The sequence below is a fragment of the Ictidomys tridecemlineatus genome, chromosome X, assembly GCF_052094955.1.
Source record: "Ictidomys tridecemlineatus isolate mIctTri1 chromosome X, mIctTri1.hap1, whole genome shotgun sequence".
Lineage (NCBI taxonomy): Eukaryota > Metazoa > Chordata > Mammalia > Rodentia > Sciuridae > Ictidomys > Ictidomys tridecemlineatus.
This window is the reverse complement of record NC_135493.1, coordinates 27,156,052-27,182,798: the sequence shown is the minus strand read 5'-3', so window position 1 is coordinate 27,182,798 and position 26,747 is coordinate 27,156,052. Positions and strand designations below refer to the sequence as shown.

Below are 26,747 nucleotides of genomic sequence, written 5' to 3'. Positions count from 1 at the left end.
CCACACTCTTCTGCCTGGATAACTTTATGACCAGTGACAAGGATTTCCTATATGGCTGACAAGAGTAAAGGATACAGGCTCTGCCCAAAGCCTGCAACAATGTTATCTGGCCCTCATGAGCCCATTATTTAATAGGTGGAGCTTCTGGACAAACTATATCTCTGAAAGAAATTTTGAATAATTTCAGGATAGTTTGTAATTGGATCTTAGACAAGAAATCAGATGTCATTAGACTAGAGATATGTGGGTTCTTGTTAAATGCTAGTTCTTATTTCAATGAGATAAATTCTGTGCTAAAATTTTGGCTAATCTCTCTTCTGTGTGGACACTAATCAATTAGTATCCTTCTCTGGACCTGTCTCCATATCTGTAAAATAAGACTGACTAGATGATCTCTAAATGTCTTTCCATCCTTGATAATAGTCTTTTGTCCATAGCACTTTTCCCCTTCTGTTCTCTGGTGAAATGGAAACAGCATATGCTTTGGATCCAGACAAACAGGTAGGGTTGTTTCCTTGCTCCCAACACCATGTCTCTCTCTGAGCCTCAATTGCTTCCTTGAGATAATAATATTCCCACTTCACAGGGGTTACTATGAATTGTAGGTAGTAGAAGGGACTCAATTTACAGATTCAGATCTCTCCCAACTTTCTGAACATTCTTTCAGAGGTCTGCTACTCTATCTGGTCTGTGCTACTTCGTATGTTAAGAAATGTCAAAGGCAACATGGGCCCATGCACTCTCTTAATACTGAAATCTTTCCCTATAAGCCAGAAGGTTCCATTGAGAGTTTTAATCTCTTGCTAAGTCAGAGAAAGGCCATGAAAGCAGCTATTACAAAGGTCATGGCTTTCCCCTTGGCAGCTCCATCCTCTATCTAAGCCTTAAAGGACAAGTGTTCAATATTACACACCCACAATTGGATTTCTTTTCTAAGGCCTAGGCTCCTAGGGACTATTTCAAATCCAAATTTTGAAGCATAAAATTTCCACTACCAACCCCTTCACCATTTTTTACCCCAGAAGTGTATCCTATTACTTTCAAGGACTACTGCAAAATTTCTTTACAAATCAAATTAATTTTAATGCATTTAGATTTTATTCCAAAATGCCCTGTGGTACTTCAAGGGAAAGGTAGGCTGCAGGATCTAGTAAGAGTATATCCAAGCTGATCAATCATGTGCAAAGCAGAATTACTTAGCAGTGAGAAAGGTATGGATTTGTCATTGACCAACCAAACAAGCCATCAAATCACTCGTTTTCAGAGCAGTGTTTTGGTCCAAATAGGAAGGCTTATTTCTCTCTAACCAGGGACCATTCAGAGAAATGAAAGGACATGTCCAAGGAATATTTGTCACTTTGGTTTGGGTGATAGTGTGATATATATATATATATATATATATATATATATATATATATATATATGAAAAGATGTTAGGGTGAATTAAAGCAATTCATCCACAGAACCTGTACTACGAAGAATAGTTTATAACCCATTGATGAGAATCACATAGTCTACTATTTAAATATTTTAAGGAAACATATCTGGGAAGGTGCTGTGGTTTAAAGGTTTGTCCCTTTCCCTGAAGTTCCTGCTATACTTCATATTTTGTGTTGTTGCTGATTTCAGGCAGGGTCAGTACTAGTCCAGTGTCACTCTGCAATATGGCCATGTCTTTTGACCTTTCTACCCTATCTTCTAATTTCCATACCCCACCAGCCTCCTGGCTCACTTCAAATGCCTCCTCTGTAGGGAGGATATCCCATCAGCCTCAAAGGCTCCAGTTTTAGTGCTAACTCCAAGGAGAATCCAGTAAAGGCGTACCATGTGTCTGCCCTAATTTTAAGTTCTAAAATAACATTCGTCTTTCTTTTTATAGTAAAATCTCAATCAACCAGAGTCTAATGGGTCAGAATATTCAAATAGTCAGAATTTCTGCCCAGAGTGTTTAGAAAAGAAATAAATGATTACCAAAGATCAGGTGATCTCAGGGATTTAGTAAAAGTGACAATTTCTTTGGGCTGCTCCAGGGTCAGTGCACATTTGGCTGATTGCATCTACTTTTGATTTCTACAGTCCTGGGCAATGAATACCTATGTTCAGAATGATGACTCTGAGATATTCTAGGTCCTTGGGCACTAAAGAAGATTCTGCAATAGGCATTTAATTATATTTATTAATGAAAGAAAGTAAACTTACATATTTTAGAGATGCTTACAATAGAATTTCAGTAACAACAACAATAGAAAGACTTTCTGTTTAGCAATAAAGTAACTATCAAATTCCATACATGTCACTGGAAGGCATTTTCCCCTTCCTCCTTCCTTTTACAATTCTCTGAGTATGTCATATTGCCTTCTGGCCCTTAGTGTGTGAATTTGTAAAATAAAAACATTAGATTGGTTTCTATCTAAGGTCCCTTTCAATTCTGATCTGATTACTATCAACTCTATGATTTCTTGCTTGGCTTATATATTTTTGGCATTATACATAATTCCAACTGAGCCTACCTCAAAGAAAATTTGTTCCACCAGGCTCCGTCTCTCATTGTGCCTTTGTAGTATGAAGGGCCAGGTAGCAGTGTCAGAACTATTAGCTCAAGTTGACTAAGGACAGAGATTTTTCTGTTCCCATCTATGGAAGGCTACTAGAGCCCCTTTGGTGACTATTATCAAGAGGGCTGATGAGGACAACTCACACCAAGAACAAAGGCCCATCTGTCAAGCATAGGGCAATAGTTTGAAGAATTAAATAAAGACAGTTTGGCAACTGCTTCCAAAAGGCTACAGCTGGCCTGAAGCTAGTTTAAAATTAAGTTTGTATTATTAATTGAAAGGCAAGAAAAAAGTCTTAGAATAAATCAGTTAAAAAATAAAATGATTTTACTTACTGTCAGAAATACTGCAGGCAGTCTTGGGATTTGGTGGCAGACTTCAAAATGCCTTATCTTAAGATTTTCTTCACCAACTCTCAGCAGGTTCAAAATACATTTCTAGGTCCTCTCTCCTGACAGTGGGATATAAAGCTAAAACGACAAAAAGAAAACCTTGAAAATTCTATAATGTTAAACATTTCTGAGTGTACAACTCACCCCCTAAATAGAACTAGCACTTGAATACTTTCTCCTACAAGAAAGGATTGCTCTAGCTGCTTGTGTGAGCCATGTTTATTAAAATTAGGACTTGGATTATAGGAGTATGAGAGAAAACTTATATTCAAACCAGGTTTATGTCAGCTGACCTGTTTTGAACCCACACCCACAAAAATACAAAGTAAAACTCTGCTGACAATTTTGACTACTGGGAGTAACCTGTTCTGCTTACCAAGGATTGTAATGCTAAGACTTAGGAATGAAGAAAACAAAGCAAAACTACAACAAACAAAAAGATCAAGAAATAGGAAAAATTACTGCATAAATATTGTATTGTTTGTATAAGTTCTATCTCCCAATGTATGGATTTTCCACATAGATCCAAAGATACTTCTTATACCAAAAGTTAACACCAAGACTTTGGAAGATTTTTGTCCTGTCCAATTACAAGGGATTAGTTATCTGCAATGCCAGGGCTGTTTTTGAGTTTTATCATTAGCATCCATTTTTCTTAATTACTTTTTTGGCATCCTAAACTTCCTCTGTTTACTTTCCATTCATCTTTTAAAACTGGCAACCACCCTCTACAGTAGGGGGGGATTTGAGAGAGGGTGATTCTATGTGGGTGGGTATTTTGTATAAGTCTAAGAGGTGAAGATGGAGAAAGTTTAGAGTTGAGGATAGAAAATGCATAAGAGATAAGTATAAGAAACTAGAAACATTTCCTGTTTCCTTTAGCATCATGCATTTAGAGTTAAATTCATTCCTATATCATACAGACACATTCAAATATGAAGTATAAAAATATTTGAAATTAAATACAAGTGAGTTTAAGTGTATCCACTATTCAGTACTTTCCAGACCTTGGGTTCCCTGTCCCTGTTGCAAATAATCAAGAAGAAATTTTATAAAGCAGGCAGGCAGACAGAATTACTGGAAATGGGAGGATGAGGAAGCAGAGTAGTGTAGTCTAAATGTCTACTGAGACCTCCACTTGCTCTGTCATTGCTTTAGGAGTCATTGATGTTAACATTCTTGAACTATTCTATATGAATAAGGCAAATTATAATAGACTCACAGATTGATCCTTCAACAATCGGAGGCCTGTTTTGAAAGATGGAGCTTAAGTTCTTTTCTTATTCATCCCTTGGGTGTGTGGATAATTCAGAAGCAAGTACTAGACATATCTGTTGGTCTGTCAAACTAAATGGCCAACTTGATCTTTAATATTATGTCACTACTGTAGCTTTATGTAAGGCTTTATGCTTCTCTTATGCAACCAGGAAATTGACCAGATAGCATACATGCAAATGCAAGGCAGAGAGCATAACAGATGATTATTATGGTTGTATCCTAGACATTTTGTTTCCTAGTAGTAAAGAAGGGAGTAAGCCAAGTTTTAGTAAGCACCTACTATGTTCAGACACTCCCAAGATCTTCCATATACATGATCTAAAGCATGTTCTATATTGGAAATAGAGAATAGATAGTGCATGGGTGAATAGAAGATGCCATAGTTGTTGTATCTGGAATTCAATAAATCCAACAATTAAATAATGATCCTAGAAATACCTGCATCCTCTATCCAGAGGAGTTTATCTTCTAAAAACATACCATCACAGCTTCAGCTAGCTGAAGATAGGAATGTCAAGAGGCCCAAGGAAGGATGCATATCTTCTGAAATGAACATAACAGCAGTATTTCTCAAAGCTACATTGAGCTTTCTTGGCATCACAGACAGAGTAGGGGAGCCAAAGATTGGACCATCACACTTCTACCCATCCAGGTGTGGACCCATATCTGCCACTTCCAGATAACCCTCTCTCTGGCCCTGGGGCATAGGCTGATCACACACCATTTCCTGAAAAGAATTCTCCTCTGTCTTGCTCCAGAGACTTTGGCAGAGGACTGGGGAGGATGCTTTGTGTATCCCCTGGCATTCAAGTAACTATCTAATGTCCAAAGCTTGGAGCCAGGGGAGGTTTGTCCAAATGCCTGACCTAAAAGAGCCATGGTTTCACTTCTTTTCTAATTAGGATAATTAACCTTCCCTGCTCATTCATTCTATTCCAAACGAAAAAAAAAACTCAAATTAAAATGGCACAGGGGACTGTCATGCTCTAGGGACAGGAAACAGTTTACAAGGCTTTCATCTCCATACAGCTACCATCAAGGTAAAGCGAGAACAAAGTCGTCATAGCAACTTCACCCTTGAAACAACCTTGGGGTGCCTTGAAGACCACTTTCAGAATTTTCACCAATTTCAATATTTCATCAGCTGTAAAATTTTGCTAAGCTCTATAGCACTTGCTTAACTAAACTGGAGCAGGAGTTGGGTGGGGGTGGACAGGGAGGATGCTAATAAGAGAGCATTATCTCTTTGTATTGCCATGTGGGTTTTGCAGTTGGTCCAAGGAGAACAAAAACTGGAAGGCTTTGATTTGGTAGGATTTGTATGAGATTTACAGAATTTATTCTTTGGAAATAACCACTGAAGGCAAAACTTCAGGAGCATTTCAAAAACCAGAATTGAATAGCACTACGTCAAGTAGGGCAGACACACAATTCAATGGTCATGATACTGCAGTTCTTCTCCACTACCAATCTCTGAGAAAGTTTGAGAATTTCCTATCAAGGGAATACAACCTCCATGCTGCCCAGACAGATAGAACTGAGTACTGTTCTCTAGATCTTTTGTTTCTTCCAGCTACAAGATTTAGTGCAAAGTCTTTCCCACATGCAGCCTTTCCTACCTCTATGGGAAGTCATGGTGCTCTATAAGTCTTCATTCCAATAACTCTTTAGCTACAGACTTTTGTGAGCTTCCATGGCTCACAAGAAATGCATGACAACAGGTAACCAGTAAGTTGGGATGCCCATTTGAACTGAGTACTGAAATAGTTCCTTCTAGCCCAGAAATTCTAGAATTTCTCCTTATCTGTCTTGGTTGCTGTTTTAGAATATCCTCAGTAGTTGAGGACTCTGACTTGCTACTCTTTACATACAAAGTCATCAGTATAAGTTTCTCAGCATGTTATTAAGGTTTGACTTGGGCCTAGGTTCAGCAAGTTAGTCATTCTCAAAACTTTGCCAATTCATGCTCTGGTTCTCTCCTACCCCTACACTGTTTATTCCCATCTATGATCCCACTGCATCCTAGGCCTTCCCTACTCCTCATTTATGTTAATCGACCAAGGTATGATTCTCAGTACTTATACAATAATGACTAGACCAGTGCTTCTCAAATTCTGATGTGCTTATGAATTACTCAGGAGCTGGTTAAAATAAAAATTCTGGTTCATTAAGTCTGGGTGAGACTCAAGAGTCTGTATTTCTAACAATTAACTTTAAACTTTTTTTTAGTTGTAGATGGACACAATATCTTTTTTTTTAATGTGGTGCTTAGGATCGAACCCAGTGCCTTACACATGTGAGGCAAGCACTCTACCACTGAGCCACAACCCCAACCCCTAACAATTAACCTTATGATGCCAATGTTGCTGGCTTACAGGTCACAGTTTAAGTTGCAAAGGTACAGCATCTTTAGGATCTTTTCTATAATTGATATGCTGATGCAGGAGCTATAGTTTAAGTAGCAAGAACATACCTTCTTTCTGAATGAGTTAAACCTAACTGGGATGCTTGGAATGAGAGCTTGTGGCCCATTCGACCTCTGTTAGCAGCTACCAATATCTTCCTTCTTACTAGGGCTAAAAGAATCATTTAGTGTGTATCCAGACCTGTGCAGAGGTATGGCAAAGTGGACCTTGTCATGGACCATCCTTCTTGGGACCTAGGTTACTCGAATAAGCTATCCTGTGTACCTGCCCTACTTTCTGAAGCCAGTCATGCAGGCCAAACTCATTTTACATTCAGCCACTCCATTCATAGCATCCACTTTCACAGTGGCTCTGCATGGCTGCTGCTGCCATATCACTCATGCTGTGATCTGCATCAATGGTTAAGACAACGGAAGCAGCTACATCATCCAAAGCACAATCCATTTATTTCATGCTAGGAAAAAACCAACCTTCTATCCAAGTGGGGCCAGCTAAGCTGGACAGTTGCCACAGCTTTAAGATCATAGGAAATATGCCTTTTGCACTATTTAGCTCCTCAGTAAAGAGCATTGTACCCCTTGAGGAGGGCCCAGATGTCATTAGTGTATCAGTGCCATGCCGGACAGAGCAAGCCCATTTCACCTCAGAGGTGTAAGACATAAAACTCCTGAGGTTATTAAAACAAATTTTCTGGAGAAATTGACTGCCTTGTTTCTCATTCCTGAATCCTCTCCCCATTAGCACCGGTGATAATTGCATTCTTTATTCAGAATAGCTAATAAACCTTAAAAATATTTTATTTGATTTTTTAATTTTTTAAAATTGACACATAACATTATGCTTAATCTTGCACAACCCAGTGTTATAAAGTATGTATACATTGTGGAATGGTTAAATCTAGCTAATTAATTAATGTATTGCCTCACATAGCTATCATTTGTGTGGTGGGAGCATATGATATCCACTCTACATTTTTCTGGAGTATCATATATCATCATTAACTAGTCATCTTGCTTTACAATAGATCTTTTGAAATTTATTCCTCCTAAGTACAATGATGTATCCTGTGACAAATATCAGTCCACCCTACCCCTTCCCCTTCCCCTAAACACCCCAGCCACTGGTAACCATCATTCTATTCTCTATTTCCATAAGATCAACTTTTTTAGATTCCACATATGAGTGATACCATGTGATATTTGTCTTTCTGTACCTGGCTCATTTCACTTAACATAATGTCTTCTAAGTTCATCCATGTTGTTATAAATGACAGAATTATGCCTTTTATTGATATTTACAGAGTTAAACACTGTAGATGGGAAGGTTCCCCTAAGATGATTCCAGAACATTTTGATTATGTGGTTTCAATCTAAAATATAAACATGTTTTATGGCCTAAGGGAGTTGTCAAACAGTGTTTTGAAACACGCTGGCAAATTTAAAACAGTTCTAAAAGTAGGCCAACTTCAGGTTCCAGAATGGCCCCATACGTACAATTCCCTGTGGCTGCATATAAATAAGTCTTGTTGGACTGGCCCATTACTGGCTTTGGTGGGATCTCCAAGCTAAAGAAGTATTCATAATTAACTGTTTCCCTCTTATCTAGTATCCCTGCCCTCTTAAGCTGGTCAATTAGTTCTCCTGGAAAGCTTAATATCTTCATCTATGCAGAGCTCTACAGCACCAACTCTCCCTCAAAATTATATATAAGATCTAGCTCATTGGCTAGGGGGATCAAGTTTCCGGCCACCATGAACTCACTTAGCCATTTTGTTAAGTTCTTTTGAGCACTTTTCCTGAATGAACATATAAGCTTGACTAGTCCTTCTATCAATCCAATCATTGTGATGACTAGCTATGTGTTTTCTAACTACATTCATTTTATACAAATAAATTTCTAGCCACTGTAGTTTCCCAGCAATCTATCACAACAGTTGGCATCTTAATTCTAAGGGACTCAGGGCTCTCCCTCTGTAAACCCTGAAGATTCTAGCTTTCTGAAATTCCTAAATTCAGTCATAGTCATGGGGTTGTTTATCCTTTGCAACGTTAGCCCAGCTGGGTAGATCCTCTTACTAAATGGAAGCCAGGACCATGACATTAATGGCAATTCTGGATTTTTTTCTAATCCATAGGTTTAGAATTTTTTCCTATATTTTGGCCAGCCAGTCTTCTTAGTTACCAATGCCATTGGTAGCAAAGGGAACTGGGCCAAATGGTAGACTGGCATTGTTTAAATGTAATTGCTTTATGTTCTATAACTCTAGTAGAAGTGTCAATTTCCCAGTTGTTCAACAAATACATGAAAAATGTCCAATATCTCTAGCAATTAAAGAAATACAAATCAAAACTACTCTACAATTTCATCTCACTCCAGTCAGAATGGCAATTATCAAGAATGCAAGCAAAGATGTCGGGGGGAAGGTACACTCATACATTGCTGGTATGACTTCAAAATGGTGCAACTACTATGGAAATCAGTATGGAGATTCCTTAGAAAACCTGAAATGGAGCCATCATTTTACCCAACTATCCCACTTGTCAGTTTATACTCAGAGGACTTAAAATCATTATACTACAGTCACCTCAATGTTTATAGCAGTACAATTCACAATAGCTAAGCTATGGAACCAACGTAGATGACCTTGTGACCTTCAACAGATGAATAGATAAAGAAAATGTGTTTATACACATGGAATATTACTCAGCCTTAAAGAAGAATGAAATCATGGCATTTGCCAGTAAGTGGATGGAGCTGGAGAATATCATGCTAAGCAAAATAAGCCATTCCTAAAAACAAAGGCCATATGTTTTCTCTGATATGCAGATACTAATTCACAATAAGTGAGGCTAAGGAAGAACAGAGGTACTTTGGATTAGATAGTGGGGAGTGAAGAAAAAGTAGGGAGTTTAGGGGTTGAAGGATAGTAGAATTAATTGAACATCATTACCCTATGTGCATATATGATTACATGACCTGCGTAACTCTACATCAGGTACAACCAGAAGAATAAGAAGTTATACTCCATTTACATATGATGTGTCAAAATGCATTCTAATTAGTCATGTATAACTAATTAGAACAAATAATAAAAAAAGAAGTATCAATTTCCAAGGGAAATGCTATCTGGGAAGAGTGAAGGTGAATGAACAGACATATTTAATATGTTCCCCTTTCAGATCATCTTTTTGTTTTCTCTGAATTCTGGCCTCCATTCATTTCTTATCAAAACTGATTTATCTTAATCCATCCTGCAAATTCTATCCAATATTACCTATTTATATGATTTCTAAGAGACCTCTAGAAATAGAATATCATTTTACATATGAAGAAACTGAGATCCAAAATGGGGTGAGAACAAGCACAAGCTCATTCAGTTTAATGAGTCCCCCAAGACTTTCTTAGAAGGTAAATCCTAGATTGCAAATAAGTTGAAACATTTATAATACCTGCTGTGAATTATATCCTATGCTTAAAGAAAAACTTGAGAAGTTTTAAGAGAAAGCATGACAACAATATCATCAAAAGACTGAGGAGGTCAAAATTATTCTTAGCAGGTTTGATGGAAGGGCAAGGATTGTTGCAGTAGCCCAAGCATTTACCAATAATAAGTTCAAAATAACTGGTAGTACTGAAAGGAGCAGGCATATGAAAGATGAATTAATTTTACTTCACATATCCTTAGGGCAATGAAAAGAATCCAAGCTAATGCTCAGATTTATAACTAGGAAATTTGACAGAAATAGGGAAGTCAGAAAAAACAGCTGCTTTGGAGACAGGGTCGTCTGAGACAGTGTGAGAAATAAATAAAGACACAGCAATGATAAAACCCACCCAGCCTAATAATTCAAGCTCAGTTCAAAGGGTGGTTATTAACTGATGGGAAAGCTTTGGAAATCAGCCAAAGCCATACAACAATAGTTTTTATTCATGAAAAACTATTCAACTTTGAGTATAAACTGTGAGAGTTTATTGTGTTTGTACTTGGGGATGGGACTCCTTTCATCCTGCCCCTTCTTCTCATCCAGTTCTATCCCAGTAGGACTGCCTATGAAAACCAGCAACTTTAATGCTAGAGGGGAGTCACTTGGTTTAGGATTAGAGAAAAGTAACCCATGTCCACCAGCGTTGTCAGTAAAACTAGCAATCTCCATGGCAAGTGAATTGGGAAAACCAGATTGCAGTCCTGGTTGTGGCAAGTGATAAACTAAAGGTCTAACCAGAAAGTTAACAAGGAGACTGTCCTAAAGCAGCTTGACAAACACTCTATATACCTATTCTGGCCAGTACACTGAGCACACACAGAGAGAAGATACAAGATATCCTAGCTGAGAGCAAAAGCCAGGGAAGACTTGAAAACTCCTAACCTTCAGTATCCCACAGAGATCTGATAGCGTTACTAGATTGAGGTTTGTGAAAGGCATAGTAATGTCCTTTCCATACTGCCCCATCCCACAAAGATGTCTGGGTCCTAATCTGAGAACCTGTGACTATGTTACCTTATGTGGCAAAGGATTGTGATTAAGGTTAAGGACCTGGAGATGAACAGATTATGGGATGGAGCTGAGATTTTTCTAGGTGCAGAAGGAAAGCCAGAGAAAACCACTGGCAATTGCTGATGATGGAGTACGCTGTACCCTGCACAAACATTTGTGTGATTAAGAAGGATGAGGCAAGCCATGGGCCCCAAGACCTGAGTAGATTACAGTGGGCCCCAGTACTCAACAGCAGTCTCAACATACTCAAGAGTGGCAAGAGGGCATACACATAAATATATTATCTTTTTTTTTTTCAATTTTTATCTTTCTGTTTTTATTGGTATAATTACACATTAGTGGGATTAATTGTGACACATTCATACATGCACATGATATAATTTGTTTTTATTTCATTTCTGGTACCTTTCCTTCCTTCCCCTCCTTACACCCCCTTGGTTTCTTCCTCTACTGTACTGTTCTCCCTCCTATAAATATATTATCTTAAAGCAGATCAGAAGTCCACTACATGGCTCACTGGGATAAAATGATTTTGTGGGCAAAGCTACATTTCTTTCTGGAGGCTCTAGGGGGAGATTACATTTCCTTGTTCTTCAATTTTTAGAGGACACCGGCATTTCTTAGTTCATAGCCTACTCCCTCCATCTTCAAAGCCAGCATGGCAGGTCAAGTCCTTCTCACATCACATCTCTGATCCACTGAGCTGAAAATATTCTTTGCTTTTAGGGAATAATGTAATTAGATTGAGAAAGACATGCTTCAATGCACAAATTTGTGTGTGGGTTCTCTGTCTCCTCCATGTGAAGGTATTGAGACAAAAAGGAATGGAGCCCTTAAGGAAGTCACAGAAGTCTTGTCAGTAAAGCTGCAGGGATATATCCATCATGACATTTCTGTTGAGTTTAAACTTTTACTCTATTTCAAAATGAATCTTTATCCAGAACACACAGCAGAAACATCATTTTACATTAATATTAAAACAAAACAAGGATTATGGTTATGGCCAAATTTAGGAGCTATCATTGAGTAAGCCATTTTCCTTCTCTGGGCTTCAATTTCTGATTTGCACATCAAAGACATTGGGGTCACCACTAATTCTGGTTCTCATTCTTTGAGAATTCTAACCACCTCAGACATCCTGACTGATCAACCTTTTTTTTTTTTTTTCCTGGAGCCCAAGACCTGAAGAAGATAGAACATTAGTCAGCTGAATCCATTTTCTTATCCCCATGACAAATATGTATTTGAAAGAAAATAACTAATCAAAGTAGGGTGAACTTGGGAGTACTTTTATGTGTTTTTTTTTTTGTATAGGGGGGCACATGAAATTATTTACCTCATCAATTTTCAACATCTCATTTTGGGTGTTTCCCATGCAGGTTTTATACCAGACTATTAAGTCAAAGGGAACTTTTCTTCCTCTAGGCAAAAGCTTGTTCCCTCTTGTCCTTGGGACTGTATCTTTGGCCCTCTAGGCAAGATCTTGCCCTTAATATTACCTTTGACAGCTCTCCAATAGTATTAGGATCAAGAAGCCTCAGCACTCCTGGCAGGCATACCAGGCAGAATAAGTCACAGCCCATTGTAAACATATGCAGACCCCCTAGTCTTTGACATAAATTCACTCCCACTTCTCATCCTTCTCCTTGCTATTAGCCATCATCCATCCCTCACTCCAAACGCCCAGAAATGTTAAGAGTTTTGTGTTGGTCTTGCTTTCTAAAAATCGAAAATTCTGGAGAATATCTCCAGATGTGTCACTTTACTAATAAGAAGCCTTTTGCTTAGTGGAACCCAACCACATCTTTTCTAAACCCAAGCTCCACTTGGGTCATTTCATTTTACTACTGCATAGGCATAAGCTATAACATGAACTACTATGAGGAAAGGGAAGCCCAGGATGTGGATGTTCAATGCAAAATATATCCACTTCTGGGAATCTTGTCAAAGTTCATCCTGTGCTGGAAGAGAGGTGACAGAGTGGATGGTCATCTTCTTATTTGTAGTCACTAGGTTCCATTTGGAATAAATTAGACCTGGGAAGAAGATGTACTTAGCTAATTGGTAGCAATCTTTCCTAAGTGGAACCCTTTTGATTTATGTGTAAGGACTTCCCCTCAATGTCACCCAACTAAAACTGGCAAGTGCATTTTTCTGGTTGATATCTATGGTCATCTTTCCCCTAAGGTATTCATAAAATGCCTGCTAATATTCAGGCTACTCACCACTTGCTTAAATACGGAACTCAGTCATGTGATCAGTGTTGGAAATTACCAGCTTAAGTGGATTAAGAAACCAAGTAAGGAAATGTTAATGGACAAAACCATTCATCACATGACATCTGTTAGGTGTTTCACTGTCCACAGAGCAGATTTGACATGACTCCAGCCCTCTCTGAGTTTGCATTGCAGATTATCTATCCTGGGGTAATTATTTAGATACCAAAAAGGAATATAAAAGAATTATTTGCAAGCATTGTTGTAACCCCTTTAATCTAAACTCCAGTTTCTTTCAGGTATCAGACCTTGTGTGGTTGAGGATCCAGAGGCTTGCCTACTCTGCTTTTCCCAGACATTAAGCACATCCACTCCAGATGGTCTTCTAAATTTCCATTCAGCTGACAATGCAAAGCAAGTTTACTTTCACTCAACAAAACTGACACATCTATTTGGGCAGATTTTCTCAGCTTATGGTGAGGAGAATGAAGCTACATAATTCACCAACAGGGAGACAAAGTTCATAATGAAGAACAGGATGAAAGTGAAAAAATGGAAAAGGCAGGATTACATGCACTGCTAGCTTCACAGCCAACCTTAAACTTGACAAGTAGGGGTTGCCTCCTCTAGTGAAATATTGGGGTACCAGGAATAATACCGCAAGTTGCCAAATAATATCCTATCACTCTTATCTACAATTTCTCCATTAGAGTTTGCTTCTTTAATCTTTGATTCTAATTATTAAACCATAAATCCTTCATAGAGAGGGTCGTCATTGAAGCTGTTATCAGTCATAGACAATCTAGTACAAGTAAAGAGTTTGATTTGGGTTGAAGGAGGACTTGTATTAGGGAAGAGGTAAAAGGACACTGAATTGGGAAACTAGGAGCACCTATGTTCACTGGTTACACAAATTAACTAAGGACATATCCTAATAATGTGGCTATGAGGAAGAGACAATTTGCAGAGGGTCAGGTCTTAATTAAAGAAAAACTTAAACAAACACAATTATAAGGAACAAAGGCCTCCAGGAAATCTTAATTTGCCAAGGGTAAATTGGGCTGGGTGTGGGTGAATATTTGTTTTTATCCTGCTCCATAAAATTCACAGATTGACATCCATATGCAAACACAGAGGGGTTTTTGATCTTCCCATCTCAAGCTCCTCACATACAGAACAGTTTCTGCATTAGCATCTCAAATTTAGACAATCACTATATTGATTTTGATAGAAACCAAAAGTGTTTAAAGCAAGTTAAAACAAAAACAAGCAACAACAAAACAACAAAATGTGGATTCAAATGTGCTATGGGAATCTTTCCATGAGTTATTTGTAAAAGAAAGTACACTTTGGAATATGAATAATCATCCCCTGAAGTATTGTCTTCCAGTTCAGATTTTTTAATATATCAGGTTTCTTAGATATGGCAAAATATAAGCTAAAATAATTAATTGAGATTCATCACCTCTCTCTTTTCCTCGCCTGTTTATCTACTCTTCACTTCTGCCTCAGAAACCAGCTTCATATTCCAGCTAGAGCTTGCCCATGCCCTTATTTTGCCACAATATGCAAGATAAATTTGAAAGTCAATGGAAATCAAGAAACAGAGGATGGTTCACATAAGGTTTACGTTTAAAGCCCATGTGAGCAGTAGAAGAGCACTTTTCATTTGCCTCTTTCATCTCACATGACTTTTTTGATGAACAAGAATATTAATTTCATAAAAATTTAATCGTGTGTTCATCAAAAATCAACTTCTGTTGTTGTATTACAAACAACATTCAAAGTCAAAAAGATGGATTAAAATATATTGCATACATTACAGATACTTAATATATAATGCTTCTTACAAACCAATAACAAAGACATTAACATCACTAGAAATGTGGACAAAGGAATAAATAGGAAATAATCAATAAACTTGGACCAAAAAATGAAAAAGGGAGCAATATTTTACTTCAGCTGAGTTCAGTTGACTAATAGGAAGGATGGACTAAAACCCCTCTGGGGATTTTTCCCACCATTGCTGTACTACTCTACTGGTTCCTGAGGTGCCCACAAGCTACCAGCTGTTCACTTGTTATGCCATAAGGTCATAAACCACATCACCAACTTTCACATTTATCATCTGAATGACCCCCATGAGATGGGAAGACCCCAAAGCAATGGTCAACACCTCCATTTCCTTTCCTTCCTAACTCACTGTGTTAAGGTAGCTGATAAAATGCAACTGTGCTAGTTGGAAGGGTAGCATGTGAAGCATTCACCATTTTCATGGTACCTGAAAAAGGGCAGGGTGTTAATAGAATTGGGCATACAACAAGGAAGTTGTGATGTGGGGGGGAAAGAAAAGGCTGGAAATTGTGGTTATAGGCCTAATTGGAGTACTGAATAGACAAGGAATATCAGGGTCTTGTGTGGCAACAAAGAAAGATGAAAGAGCACACAAAGAGACGAGGTCTGTCTGTTTGCCAAGTTGCCAAGGGTCATCTTATAATGAGACTGATAAATTAGGCTGGACAGCACAATGTATTTGAAAGAGCATGAAATTGGAAGTGACAAGACTTGCTTATAGGGCCAGGATTAGGGGACACAATTGAGGCTATACTTATGCAACCCTAAGAAGGTGGCTTCTTAAATTTTGTGTCCTATGTGCTTCACTTGCCTCACCCTAGCTCTAGACTTGCCTGTTTAGGTTCTAGTCTAATTTCTGACTCTAAACTAGTTGTATGATTGTGAGCAAGTCATTTCCTCTCTATAACCACCACCCACCAAACCATAGCAGCTCTATTTTTATCTGAGATGTTGAACTTCCATAAAAATTTCATTTGAAAAGCAGATTTACACAGCTTTTAAAATTGTATCCTTCTCTGAGTCATCTGTACGAGTCCCTGTAGCCTCTAAGGCTGTGATTTTATGATAATTATAGTCCACAAGAGTTTTCATGGGCTAGTTTCAGCCCTTCTATTTCAACCTGAAAATATTGAAAAGGCAGTTGCTAAAACAGACCACTGGACAAATAAAGAATACACTCCAAGGTACATCAACTTGCCCCTCTAAAACATTTATAGAGGGTTAGTCAACCCTTTTGGGGCCTTGTGGCAAACCCTCTGAGAATCCCTGCCGGGCACAAATTGCTGTAAATGCTGACATTTCTGTGAAACTCATTCATCAATATCAGACCATGTCAGAAGTAGAGACACTGTGGCTCTGAGAAATCTGGTACAGGCTCCTGAGTAAGAACAGGTGGAGGGCTGGGATGTGGCTCAAGTGGTAGCGCGCTCGCCTGGCATGCGTGTGGCCCAGGTTCGATCCTCAGCACCACATACAGACAAAGATGTTGTGTCTGCCAAAAACAAAAAACTAAATATTAAAAAACTCTCTCTCTCTCCTCTCTCTCTCTTTCTCTTAAAAAAAAAACAGGTGGTGATAACCCCTACTAGAAGATGCAAAGTAGAAAGAAGAAAATTCTCTTCAACTGTACTTCCTTAGATATATTCATTACCAACTCCCACATACCAATATTCTGTTTATTGTTGTGTTTTTTTCAGATCAAATACTAAATTGGTTCAGTGTGAAGTTGTTTTTCATTTTTATATGTTGAAAAAAAATCCTGAACAATTGTAGATTTGAGAACGTTTTGTATCTACTGCCATCCTTTTCATGAGATCAACTTAATGGTCACAGATCAAGTCCCCTGGGAGCAGGCTCTGAACTAGAGATACACATGCAAAAAGTTCACTGGGGAATATGCTTATTATTGTTGTTTGTGACAGGGAGAGAAGGATGCAGGTTTGAGCAGGAGATGGGCTATAGTACAGTCATAACAATTTCTCAGCCGTAGTCTTCAGAGAGCTCCAAAGCTTGGATGACCCTTTAGAGTTATCCCACTAAGGGTAAGGAGGTTGTGCCTTCAAACCCCGCTGCAACCAGTCATTGCACACAGACTGCCCCAAGAAGGACATAACCTTAATCTAGGTAGCTGTATTCCACCAACAACTATCCCAAGAGCTGAAGGTGTAAGTGTCCTTTGGTGCTGGAAGAGGACCTGGGTGAACAGCACAGCATCTACTCCACTGCCTTTTACCAAGAGAGTATCCTTGTTTTCCTTGAATAGCCCAACAACCAGTCCAATAGAACTGGATTGCTTATAGCAGTTGTTCACACACAATTGTCTTCCTATTCCTCTATTTCATGCTTTTGTATTATTTTGGTTGAATGCAGATGACAATGCAGCACTTGCCCAGTTACCTATATGATAAATCCCGTTCTTTAAAATGAAGAAGAAAAAGAAGGTGAACAGCATTAATGGTCTGGAATCAGGATGACAGGATTTGCTACTCAAACAAAAGCAGCTTTCAGTGTTGCAAAGTTGGGCATGTTAAAGCTCACACAGAGTGGATGACAATTCTGTGGCTGCTAAAACAGCAGGCTTATTTTTACAAAGCCAGAGCTTTGTTATAAACCTCACCTCCTACAAGTACCAGCACCTGCTTTTGCTCTGTCTCCCCAAGTCAGACTTTTCTTTTTTCCCTCCCTCGAGCTCCTCTTTACTCTTTGGTCAGCAGCAACAAGAACAGTCAACCTACAATAAATTAAGTATGAAAACAAAAGCTTTTATTGGATTGCTCAATGACATGTACTGAACCTAGGTAACCATTCCCCCCAGGGTTCTAGAGTGCAACAGCCACATGCTAAAGCAGACATAGAGAAACTCTGCATGTTAAAAGACACTGCAGTGTTAAGCCATAGTTCTGACTTACTCTGAAAATGCAAGCAAAGCTCATAGCTCAGGAGGCCCCTGACACACACTCTTTCAAACAAAACCAAAAAAGTGTGCTTTTTTTTTTTACTTATTTTTTGAATAGGTAATTCATTCACATGGTTTTAAAAAGAAAAGTATAAAAAGATCTAAAAAATCACTTCTTACTAAGAGGCCTCTTGGGCTGGGGATATGGCTCAGTGGTAGAGTCCTTGATCAGCCTTTGTAAGGCGCTCAGTTCCATCCCCAGCATGGCAAAAAAAAAGGAAACTTTCATTTGTGGCAGTAAGCAGCACATAGAGAAGCAGTTGCTCCTTTGTCATCCATGTCCTTCAGGAACTTATGCTCTGAGAGGACAGCATGAGTTGTACTTTTTCATTTTATTGTTTTTGCACTTAATACTTGCTTCTTATAAAATAGTCAAATAATATATAAACAAATGACAATGAAAGTAGAAGTTCCTGGTAATTCTATATCTCAAATACAACTTCTGCCGACTCCTTCATATTTTTTTCTATATATACACAAACATATGGGGGTTTCTACAAAAAAAATGGAATTATACTATAAATTATATTTTGTAGGTTTTTTCATTACATGATACACATATATAGAGAAAATATTTCCTTGTTAGCACATTCATTAAACTGTCTTATAAACAGCAGCATAATAGTCCATGTGTATGTACTCTAAATGTATTTATCTGGTTTACTTTGCATTTTTAAATTTCTGTGATACAGTATATTCATTGCTTATAAATTTTTACCTTGAAAATAAATCTACTCATTTCTTGAGAAATTGATGAGACATCAATAAAGGAAGCTTTCATCAGGAGAAAGAAAATCATCCAGAAATGTCCACAGGTAGTAGAGTCTACCTGGTAAAAGGATATGCGGGTAGTGATAATAATGAGAGTATTGAATGAATGGATGAAACCATTTTCCAGATTTGAAAGAACATGAAAGCAGGAAATAAATGGGGAATGGAATGGGGTGACAGATTAAAGAAAGGAACATAAAAACAGATTACAATGGGATGAATCCTGACATATGAATGGTGAATTGTTACAAAGCAAAGGTTTTATGAAGAGAAATGATGTGTTTTATTTGAATTCAAGCTCAATACTAATTAACAATATAATTTGGTTCTTTGAAATTTTTAGCTATCCTAGGCTACTAAAATAACCAACATGAAAGCAAACAACAATCCTATTTCATTCCACTTGCTCTAGTCAAATCATATCTGAATTCTCAGGATCGATAAAATGTTGACAAATATCCATAGGAAAGAGACAGAGGAAGTTTGACATGTCATAGAAGTAATTGTTGAAGGATCAGGACATTTTTAATTTGAAGAAAGAAAGTTAAGCAGAGACATGCTAACTGTCTTCAAAAATGTGAAGGACTGTTACATGGAAAATGGATTGAACTTGTTCCATATCATTCCAAATGGTGGTATAGACAAATGAGTAGATTACAAAAATTTATATTTTGACTCAACACATGAGTACCTGTATTTGGAAAAGGGCTTTTTAAACAGTTTACTTTAAATATACTGAAGACTCTCTGTGTAATTTCCTTACCATTAGTATTCAGCCAATACTCATAAATAGTACAGAAGTAAAATTCAACCCAGTCCTTGCTGAATTTTTATAAATTCTTAATTGGTGAGATTCAAAATAATGAGGCCTTATTGTACACTGCTTAAGAAAGCTTTTCAAATGTTTTAATCTCTTTCTTGCTATGTTTATTTCTTAATCCCATGCCTTAGCCCACCATGTGCCCTCAACTCCCACTGAAGCAGAGAGCACATCGAAAACCCACATGAAAATGTAAATCTGAGAAATAAATATGCGTGGTTGGTTTAAAAAGAGTAAGAATTAACATTTAAAGCAACGGTAATTTACTCTGATCTGTAATTTTGAGCTCCTGTGCTGAAATTGCTCATTTTGGAAATTACCAAGTGCTTGGGTCTCATTTGTGATCTTCCTGCATACTCCCAGCACACAAAGGAGTCATAATGACCAGCTGAGTCACTGCTGCCATTTCCCTGAAGCATGCTACCCAAATGTCAATACCATTTTCTATGGTACAGTGAGGACAATTCCACACTGTAGCCTGCTTACACTACAGGATGAGCTCGAGACAGCATGGAGTCCACTTGGTATGCCACAGGTCATTTTGACTTTGTAAATTGTCCCTAATACCCACTCCCATTAGTCATTACCTGAATATAATGCAAAACTATTGTGATTTATGGGAAGAAGGGAGGTGCTTTTGATAACAGCCCAATAAAGTGATGTCTTTACTTGATGAAATTATAGTCAGCTTATTGATTCATACCAGAAGCAAAAGTATAGGCGTAATACAATATTAGAGATATGACTGCACTAAAAGACCAGTACATAGAAAACCTTTGACTCACAAGTTAGATGTTCTGCTCATCCCAATTTCTCAAAGTGTAACTTCAAATAGGTTACCCAAAATTCATGATCCTTCAACAATTACTTCTATGACATGTCAAACTTTCTTTCCCTTTCAACATAGATGCAAGGTGTTAGTTGCTAATAGTTATCTGGTGTAAAATAACTAAAAAGGAACCAGTGATTCCTGGTAAATTTAATTGTGAAATAGGAAGAACTCATGAAGACTTGTCATGATTGAACTTTTTTGTAATGCTGTAATCAAGTATGATGTGTTTCTTATAGACTGTATTTGTCAGATTTTATGTGAGAGACATAATTTACTTGTTGAATAGTCACAGCCATGTAAGGCAGAGCCATGTTATAATAAGGCTTTATCTCTACTAAAGTTATTTCCTATTCTGAAGAATGCTATGTGAAAGATAGAAAAAAATGAGCTTCAATTGCAATAGGAAAAATCATAGCCAGATATAAATAAGTTCTGTCATTCATTCCACAAATATTATAATGCACATCAATAAAAGCAATTAGGTCCTATAATTAATCTGTGATTTCTTAGGCAGAGACTTAATAAACATCTGGATTGGTGCCTACAAATTATAGGATCTTTTTTCCTTTAAAACAAAATGGAGGTGCCAACTGTCTGGAGGTTTGAGAGTAAGCTTGCTCTCCCCAGTGGATAAATTTCAAAGGGACCCAATGAACTATGAATAGAAACTCAGTAGAACCTTCAATACCTACAGAAATATTTTTAAAACAAAAAAAAATCATTGTAGCTCTTTCCCCTTCTTTCAGGATTTTCTATCCTACAAGCGATTATGGAAGCAGCAGTGCAAAACAACTGGCAAGTGACAGCAAGGTCTGTGGGAAACATAAAGGACGTCCAAGAATTCAGGCGCATCATTGAAGAAATGGACAGAAGACAGGAAAAGCGATATTTGATTGACTGTGAAGTTGAAAGGATTAACACAATTTTGGAACAGGTACATTTGAGATTTATTCCACCTACCAGCCAACATGTTAAATCATCATCCTGAAGCAGTCCCCATATTTGTTGATATATTAACTAGCCAACAGACTAAATTTGCCAACAGTTTTTGATAGTCTCTCTAATCCTTTTTCCTCCCCAGTGACTGTAGAAAAAAAAGGAAAGAAAAGAAATCCAACCTGTTGAAAATTGCATACCATGATTAATCTAAATGTCTCTGCAATTTCATGCTACCTGTCATATAAACACACCCTTCCACACCTCTGTTTAACATACCTATTTCAAAGAAATTTCCTTCATTTCCTACACCTTCTTCCCAACATGGTACAGACAGGGATTAGATAGGGCTGAACAGTAGGAGTTGTTTCTTATTGCTTGAATATACAATCTTCCTAGACTCTTCCAGAGATCACCAGCCATTCTTGACAAATATTGGTAGGCATATACTATCAGGGCAATACTTACCGAGTTTTAACCATCTATATTTTTGCACATTATTCTTCTGTTGGGATATTGCAAGAAAGAGAATATGTGGGTGTATAATTGAAAAACATCAATATTTATTTTTTTAGTTGTAGATGGACACAATATCTTTATGTTATTTATTTATTTTTATGTGGTGCTAAGGATTGAACCCAGGGCATCACACATGTGAGGCGAGCACTCTACCACTGAGCCATAACACCAGCCCCTGAAAAACATTTTTTAAAAGTAATATGGTAGATGGCATTAGAGCAGATTATGCTAAGTGAAGCTAGTCAATCTTTAAAAAACAAATACCAAATGACCCCTTTGATATAAGGGGAGTAAACAAGGACAGGGTAGGGACGAAGAGCTTGAGAAGAAGATTTACATTAAACAGGGATGAAAGGTGGGAGGGAAAGGGAGTGAGAAGGGAAATCGCATGGAAATGGAAGGCGATCCTCAGGGTTATACAAAATGATATATAAGAGGAAAGGAGGGGTAAGACAAGATAATATAAATGGAAGAAATGATTTACAGTAGAAGGGGTAGAGAGAGAAAAGGGGAGGGGAGGGGAGGGGAGGGGAGGAGGGATAGTAGAGAATAGGACAGACAGCAGAATACATCAGACACTAGAAAGGCAATATGTCAATTAATGGAAGGGTAACTGATGGGATACAGCAATCTGTATACGGGGTAAAGTTGGGAGTTCATAACCCGCTTGAATCAAATTGTGAAATATGATGTATTAAGAACTATGTAATGTTTTGAACGACCAACAATAAAAAAAAAATTAATATGGTATACGATGAAAGTGTTCATGGTTTTAGAAGTGTGAATAAAGTAAAAGATAATTAGACTAGGGAAAAACGCAATTCAGTGGGACAAAATGCATTCATTATCAAGCTTGAATATTTAAATTTAATATTCAAAAAATAGAAGAAATATTTTGCCCTAAGCCAGATGAATACTATGTTTAGGGTAAAGACTCAAATTGAAAAGTAGTAAAATTTTGTTATATTCCTCAGAAGTCCCAATTTGTCAGATACAAACAAAGTTCCCATGCCTCCTGCATAAACAAAACTATAAGAGAAATATTTACATTCTAATTCAATCCCAGTGTACCTGGGTGCCAAAACAGCTTCAGAGATCTAAATTATAATGAGTAGTCATCTCCTGGGAGAACTACATTGTAGCAAATTAAATACTAATAATTTGTCATATAAGCCCCCATAAGAAAAGAATACCAAAAAAATAATAAGTAAGAAAAGGGAAGGGAAGGGAAAGGAAAGGAAGGAAAACAAAGGAGGGAGGGAAGGAGAGATGGAAGAAGAAGGAAGAAAAGAAATTGCTGATTCTGCATGATAGAAATACAAAGTTGCCCCCTTGTTAAGAATAGCATTACTTCCAGTGAATCATAGCTCACAGAAAATGTAGAGCATTAGCCTGGTTAAATCAAGTTTCCCAACATTCTCTTGAGCTTCACAAATGACCTGCCCTCCTCTGTCCCATCACCCTCCTCCATCACCAAAAAAAAAAAAAAAAAAAAAAAAACACTTCCTTTTATTTTCTTAGATCTTGAAAATGAAGAATCAGGTCAGTGATTTTGGTGTATGTACTACATGCCCTCTAAAATTTTATACCAAAATAGCCTTTTAGTGGGTGACCTACTTAATAACCCAAAGAGAGGAACATCTTCATGGTATTTTGTTTTCCTTCTTTTGTATTAGTAACTTTGGATTCTTGAATATTTTATATTCTGTTAGTATTTGGGATTTTATAGAACCTTATGCTGGAGTCTGGGATTTTTCACCTCTATGCCATAGAAAAAGTGATAGGTAGAGCTCTTAATTCTCTATAACTAAAGTGTCTTGAACCCTTAAAAAAATAAACTTTCTCTACATCACATGATTGGTTTAATTGTTTTAAAGAACATGAAATGCTACAGAAAAAAATAATCATTATTACTGTACATTTTTAGGAAAAATAAATTGGCATTATTTTAAAATTCTGTTCTCTTTTCATATCACACTTATCTGTATTCCTTTCTTCTATTTGCATATTCACAGTATCCCTCAAAATGCTTTTTACACAATTTTATTCTTTTTCCTTCTTTAAAAAAATTGTCATAAAACTATCAACTGATGATTGCTTTCTCTGCCATCTAAGGAGTTCTCACTAGGCCATAAGTTCTATAAGGTAGGAACCCAGTTTATCTTGTTCTCTGTTATATATTCCATGTCCAACAAGGTACCTGGTACATAGTGAAAGATGGATGGATATTAGACAAGCACATTTCAGTAAGTCCCACTGAAATTTTGCCATGTTTCCACCTAGAGTCAAAAAAGTACCTGCAGCCATGTGATGTGATTGTAAAAGTATACATTTTCAAAAGTTAAAAATGACAGCTCTCTGCTTAAACCTATTCCAATGAAATCATATATATTCCATAATTTATTTCCTATATAAAAATCAATTTCTCATTAAACAAATTATTTACATAACTTCAACTTGATATTTCTTTAGAAGAAAATATTTTAAATATTTAATAAGAGATATGTCAATTTTCTTGTTAGTTTTTAATTATTTTCTGACAAACTTATCATAATTCATATACAGACCTTAATTAGAATGATAACATTTATAACTCAATCAGTATCAAATTCTCCCAAGTGTTTTCAACTTTTCTTGAGGTTATTTTCACAGAAGGAAGCTTCTACAGTCCCACATAAAATGATGCTTCATACTAGCTTCCAAAGTAAAATAGCCTATTATACCACTATAATATCATTCTCAATAGATCAGATTTTGGCATAAAGTTAATATTATACTCTACAGCCAATGGGTGTTAATGAAAATACTTAAATTGGTGCAATTTTTCAAATATAAGCAGGTCTTCAACATAATGTTATATAGCATAATCTCTATATTTCATGATGTAAGTTCTTATTTTTCCTGTGAATGTTCAAACACTTATAAGGCAAATCAATATTCTTCTAACATTTCTTTCAAAGCTCTTTTTATAACTCTCTCAACTATTCATATAGCAGTAAAGAAAAAGATTCAATTAGGTACTAATCTGCCTTTAATATCTATAACAGTTAATCTATAAGTTAACATTTATAACAGCTCTAAGAATTAACATAGAAAAGGATAGATCTAGAGACAGATGAAACCATAAAGGGTTGTTGGAGATCAGAGAATTTATAGAAACTATAGATCCTGAATCCAGAAATGAAGAGTACCTTCTATAACCCAGCCATTAAATTAATGGCTCTGGAGGCTGAGGCAGGAGGATGGCAAGTTCAAAGCCAGCCTCAGCAACTTAGGGAGGCCCCAAGCAATTTAGCAAGACCCTGTCTCGAAATAAAAAAGGGTTGAGGATGTCACTCAGTGGTTATGCACCTCTGAGTTCAATCCCTGGTTCAAAAAATAAGAAGAAGAAGAAGGAAAAGAAATAGAGTACCTTCTATAGTATATTGTGCTCATGAAGCTCTCTCCATTGGTGGACAGCTGACTTCATTCAAAGACCAATCTAAACATTAGCTTTGTAAAAGGTCACTTTTCAGAGAATTAACCAGTCAGGAATAAATAGATTCTCTACCCCAGTTAAATATACCTATGGGCTGCTTTTGAAGATTAAGCCTCATAAATGATATAGCATCGTTGGACCTTTAATGTCTATTTAGAGAGGCAGCATAGCATAGCATGTCAGAGCATGGACTCTGGAGCCAATTTGCATGGATTCTGTCACTTATTAGCTATGTGACCTGGGGCAATTTACTTGACTCTTAATGCCTGCATTTCCTCTTACTAAAATGGGAATGAAAACTGTATCTAGATGTGCCAATATATGCAAAGTATTTAGAAAGTTTCCTGAAACATTGTTTGTACAGTGCTTTGATACTAAAACAAAGTATTTTCACATAGATTATCTCATTTGAACCTCACTATGGGAGGCAGGCAGGAAAGATGTGTTTATCATAAGAACACAGATGACAAATTGAGGCTTGGAGACATTTAGATGACTTGTCCAATTGTGGCTGCCTGCCAAATCCCTCTAAATTGGAGAGAAAGGACACAACTCAGGTCTTTTGACTCCTAGAACAGTGCTCATGCCCCTATACTGCACCACCTCCATCAATTTATAAGTTACTCATTAAATAAATATTCAGCCAATGCCAAACCCTGTATTTGGCCTGCTCATCAGATTATATCTTAAAATAGTTGCAAAGCAATTAGACATGATCCAAAGATGAGCAGCAAAAAATGATTAAAGCATTAGAAAATAGGGCCTGTGAGGAAAGGCTAAATGAGTTACGGTTGTTTATCCTGGTGAAAGAGAGCCATGAGGCAGTTTAATCACCTTCCTCAAGTATAAAGAGTTATCATAAAGAGGGCACTGACGAACTGTTCTACACACCTAAGGATAGTGCCAGAGCAAATGAGCTTAACTAGACTAGAGAGACAGTCAGCACTAGAAAGGACTCATTATAAAGGAGAGAGGAAACTGGAAGAAAGTAAAATCTTACCACTTAAGGTTCTATGAAGGCGAGGCCATATGAATTAGTAAAAAATCAGCTCTATAAGATTGTTTACAAGAATAGACAGAAATTCCAAAACAATTCTGTGTGTTGACAAGTAAAGATCCTTATAGAAGACTTATTTTAATTAATAGAAAAGGAAAAAACATCCCTTGGTGCCTATGTGAGAGTGATTTCTGGACCCCTCAGAGATACAAAAATCCATT

General features: G+C 37.1%; 1 protein-coding gene and 1 long non-coding RNA gene across 12 annotated transcripts in view; one reads left to right on the top strand and one right to left on the bottom strand.

The window, feature by feature from the left end:
• Nucleotides 1–26,747, top strand: part of Gria3 (glutamate ionotropic receptor AMPA type subunit 3) — a 273,117-nt gene that overhangs the window by 108,396 nt on the left and 137,974 nt on the right. For all 11 annotated transcript variants that reach the window (XR_005733696.2, XM_040285043.2, XM_040285039.2 and 8 more), the window contains one exon: nt 21,343–21,530. Coding sequence is in view for 10 of the 11 variants with exons in the window: in XM_040285043.2 (XP_040140977.1) it covers nt 21,343–21,530 (188 nt within the window). In the remaining variant the exon portion in view is untranslated. The remainder of the gene's footprint in view (nt 1–21,342; nt 21,531–26,747) is intronic.
• LOC144371693 (uncharacterized) overlaps nt 1–26,747 on the bottom strand; it is a 177,511-nt gene that overhangs the window by 140,592 nt on the left and 10,172 nt on the right. Inside the window, exon 2 of the long non-coding RNA XR_013431690.1 lies at nt 2,891–3,025. This is a non-coding gene — a long non-coding RNA (uncharacterized LOC144371693). The remainder of the gene's footprint in view (nt 1–2,890; nt 3,026–26,747) is intronic.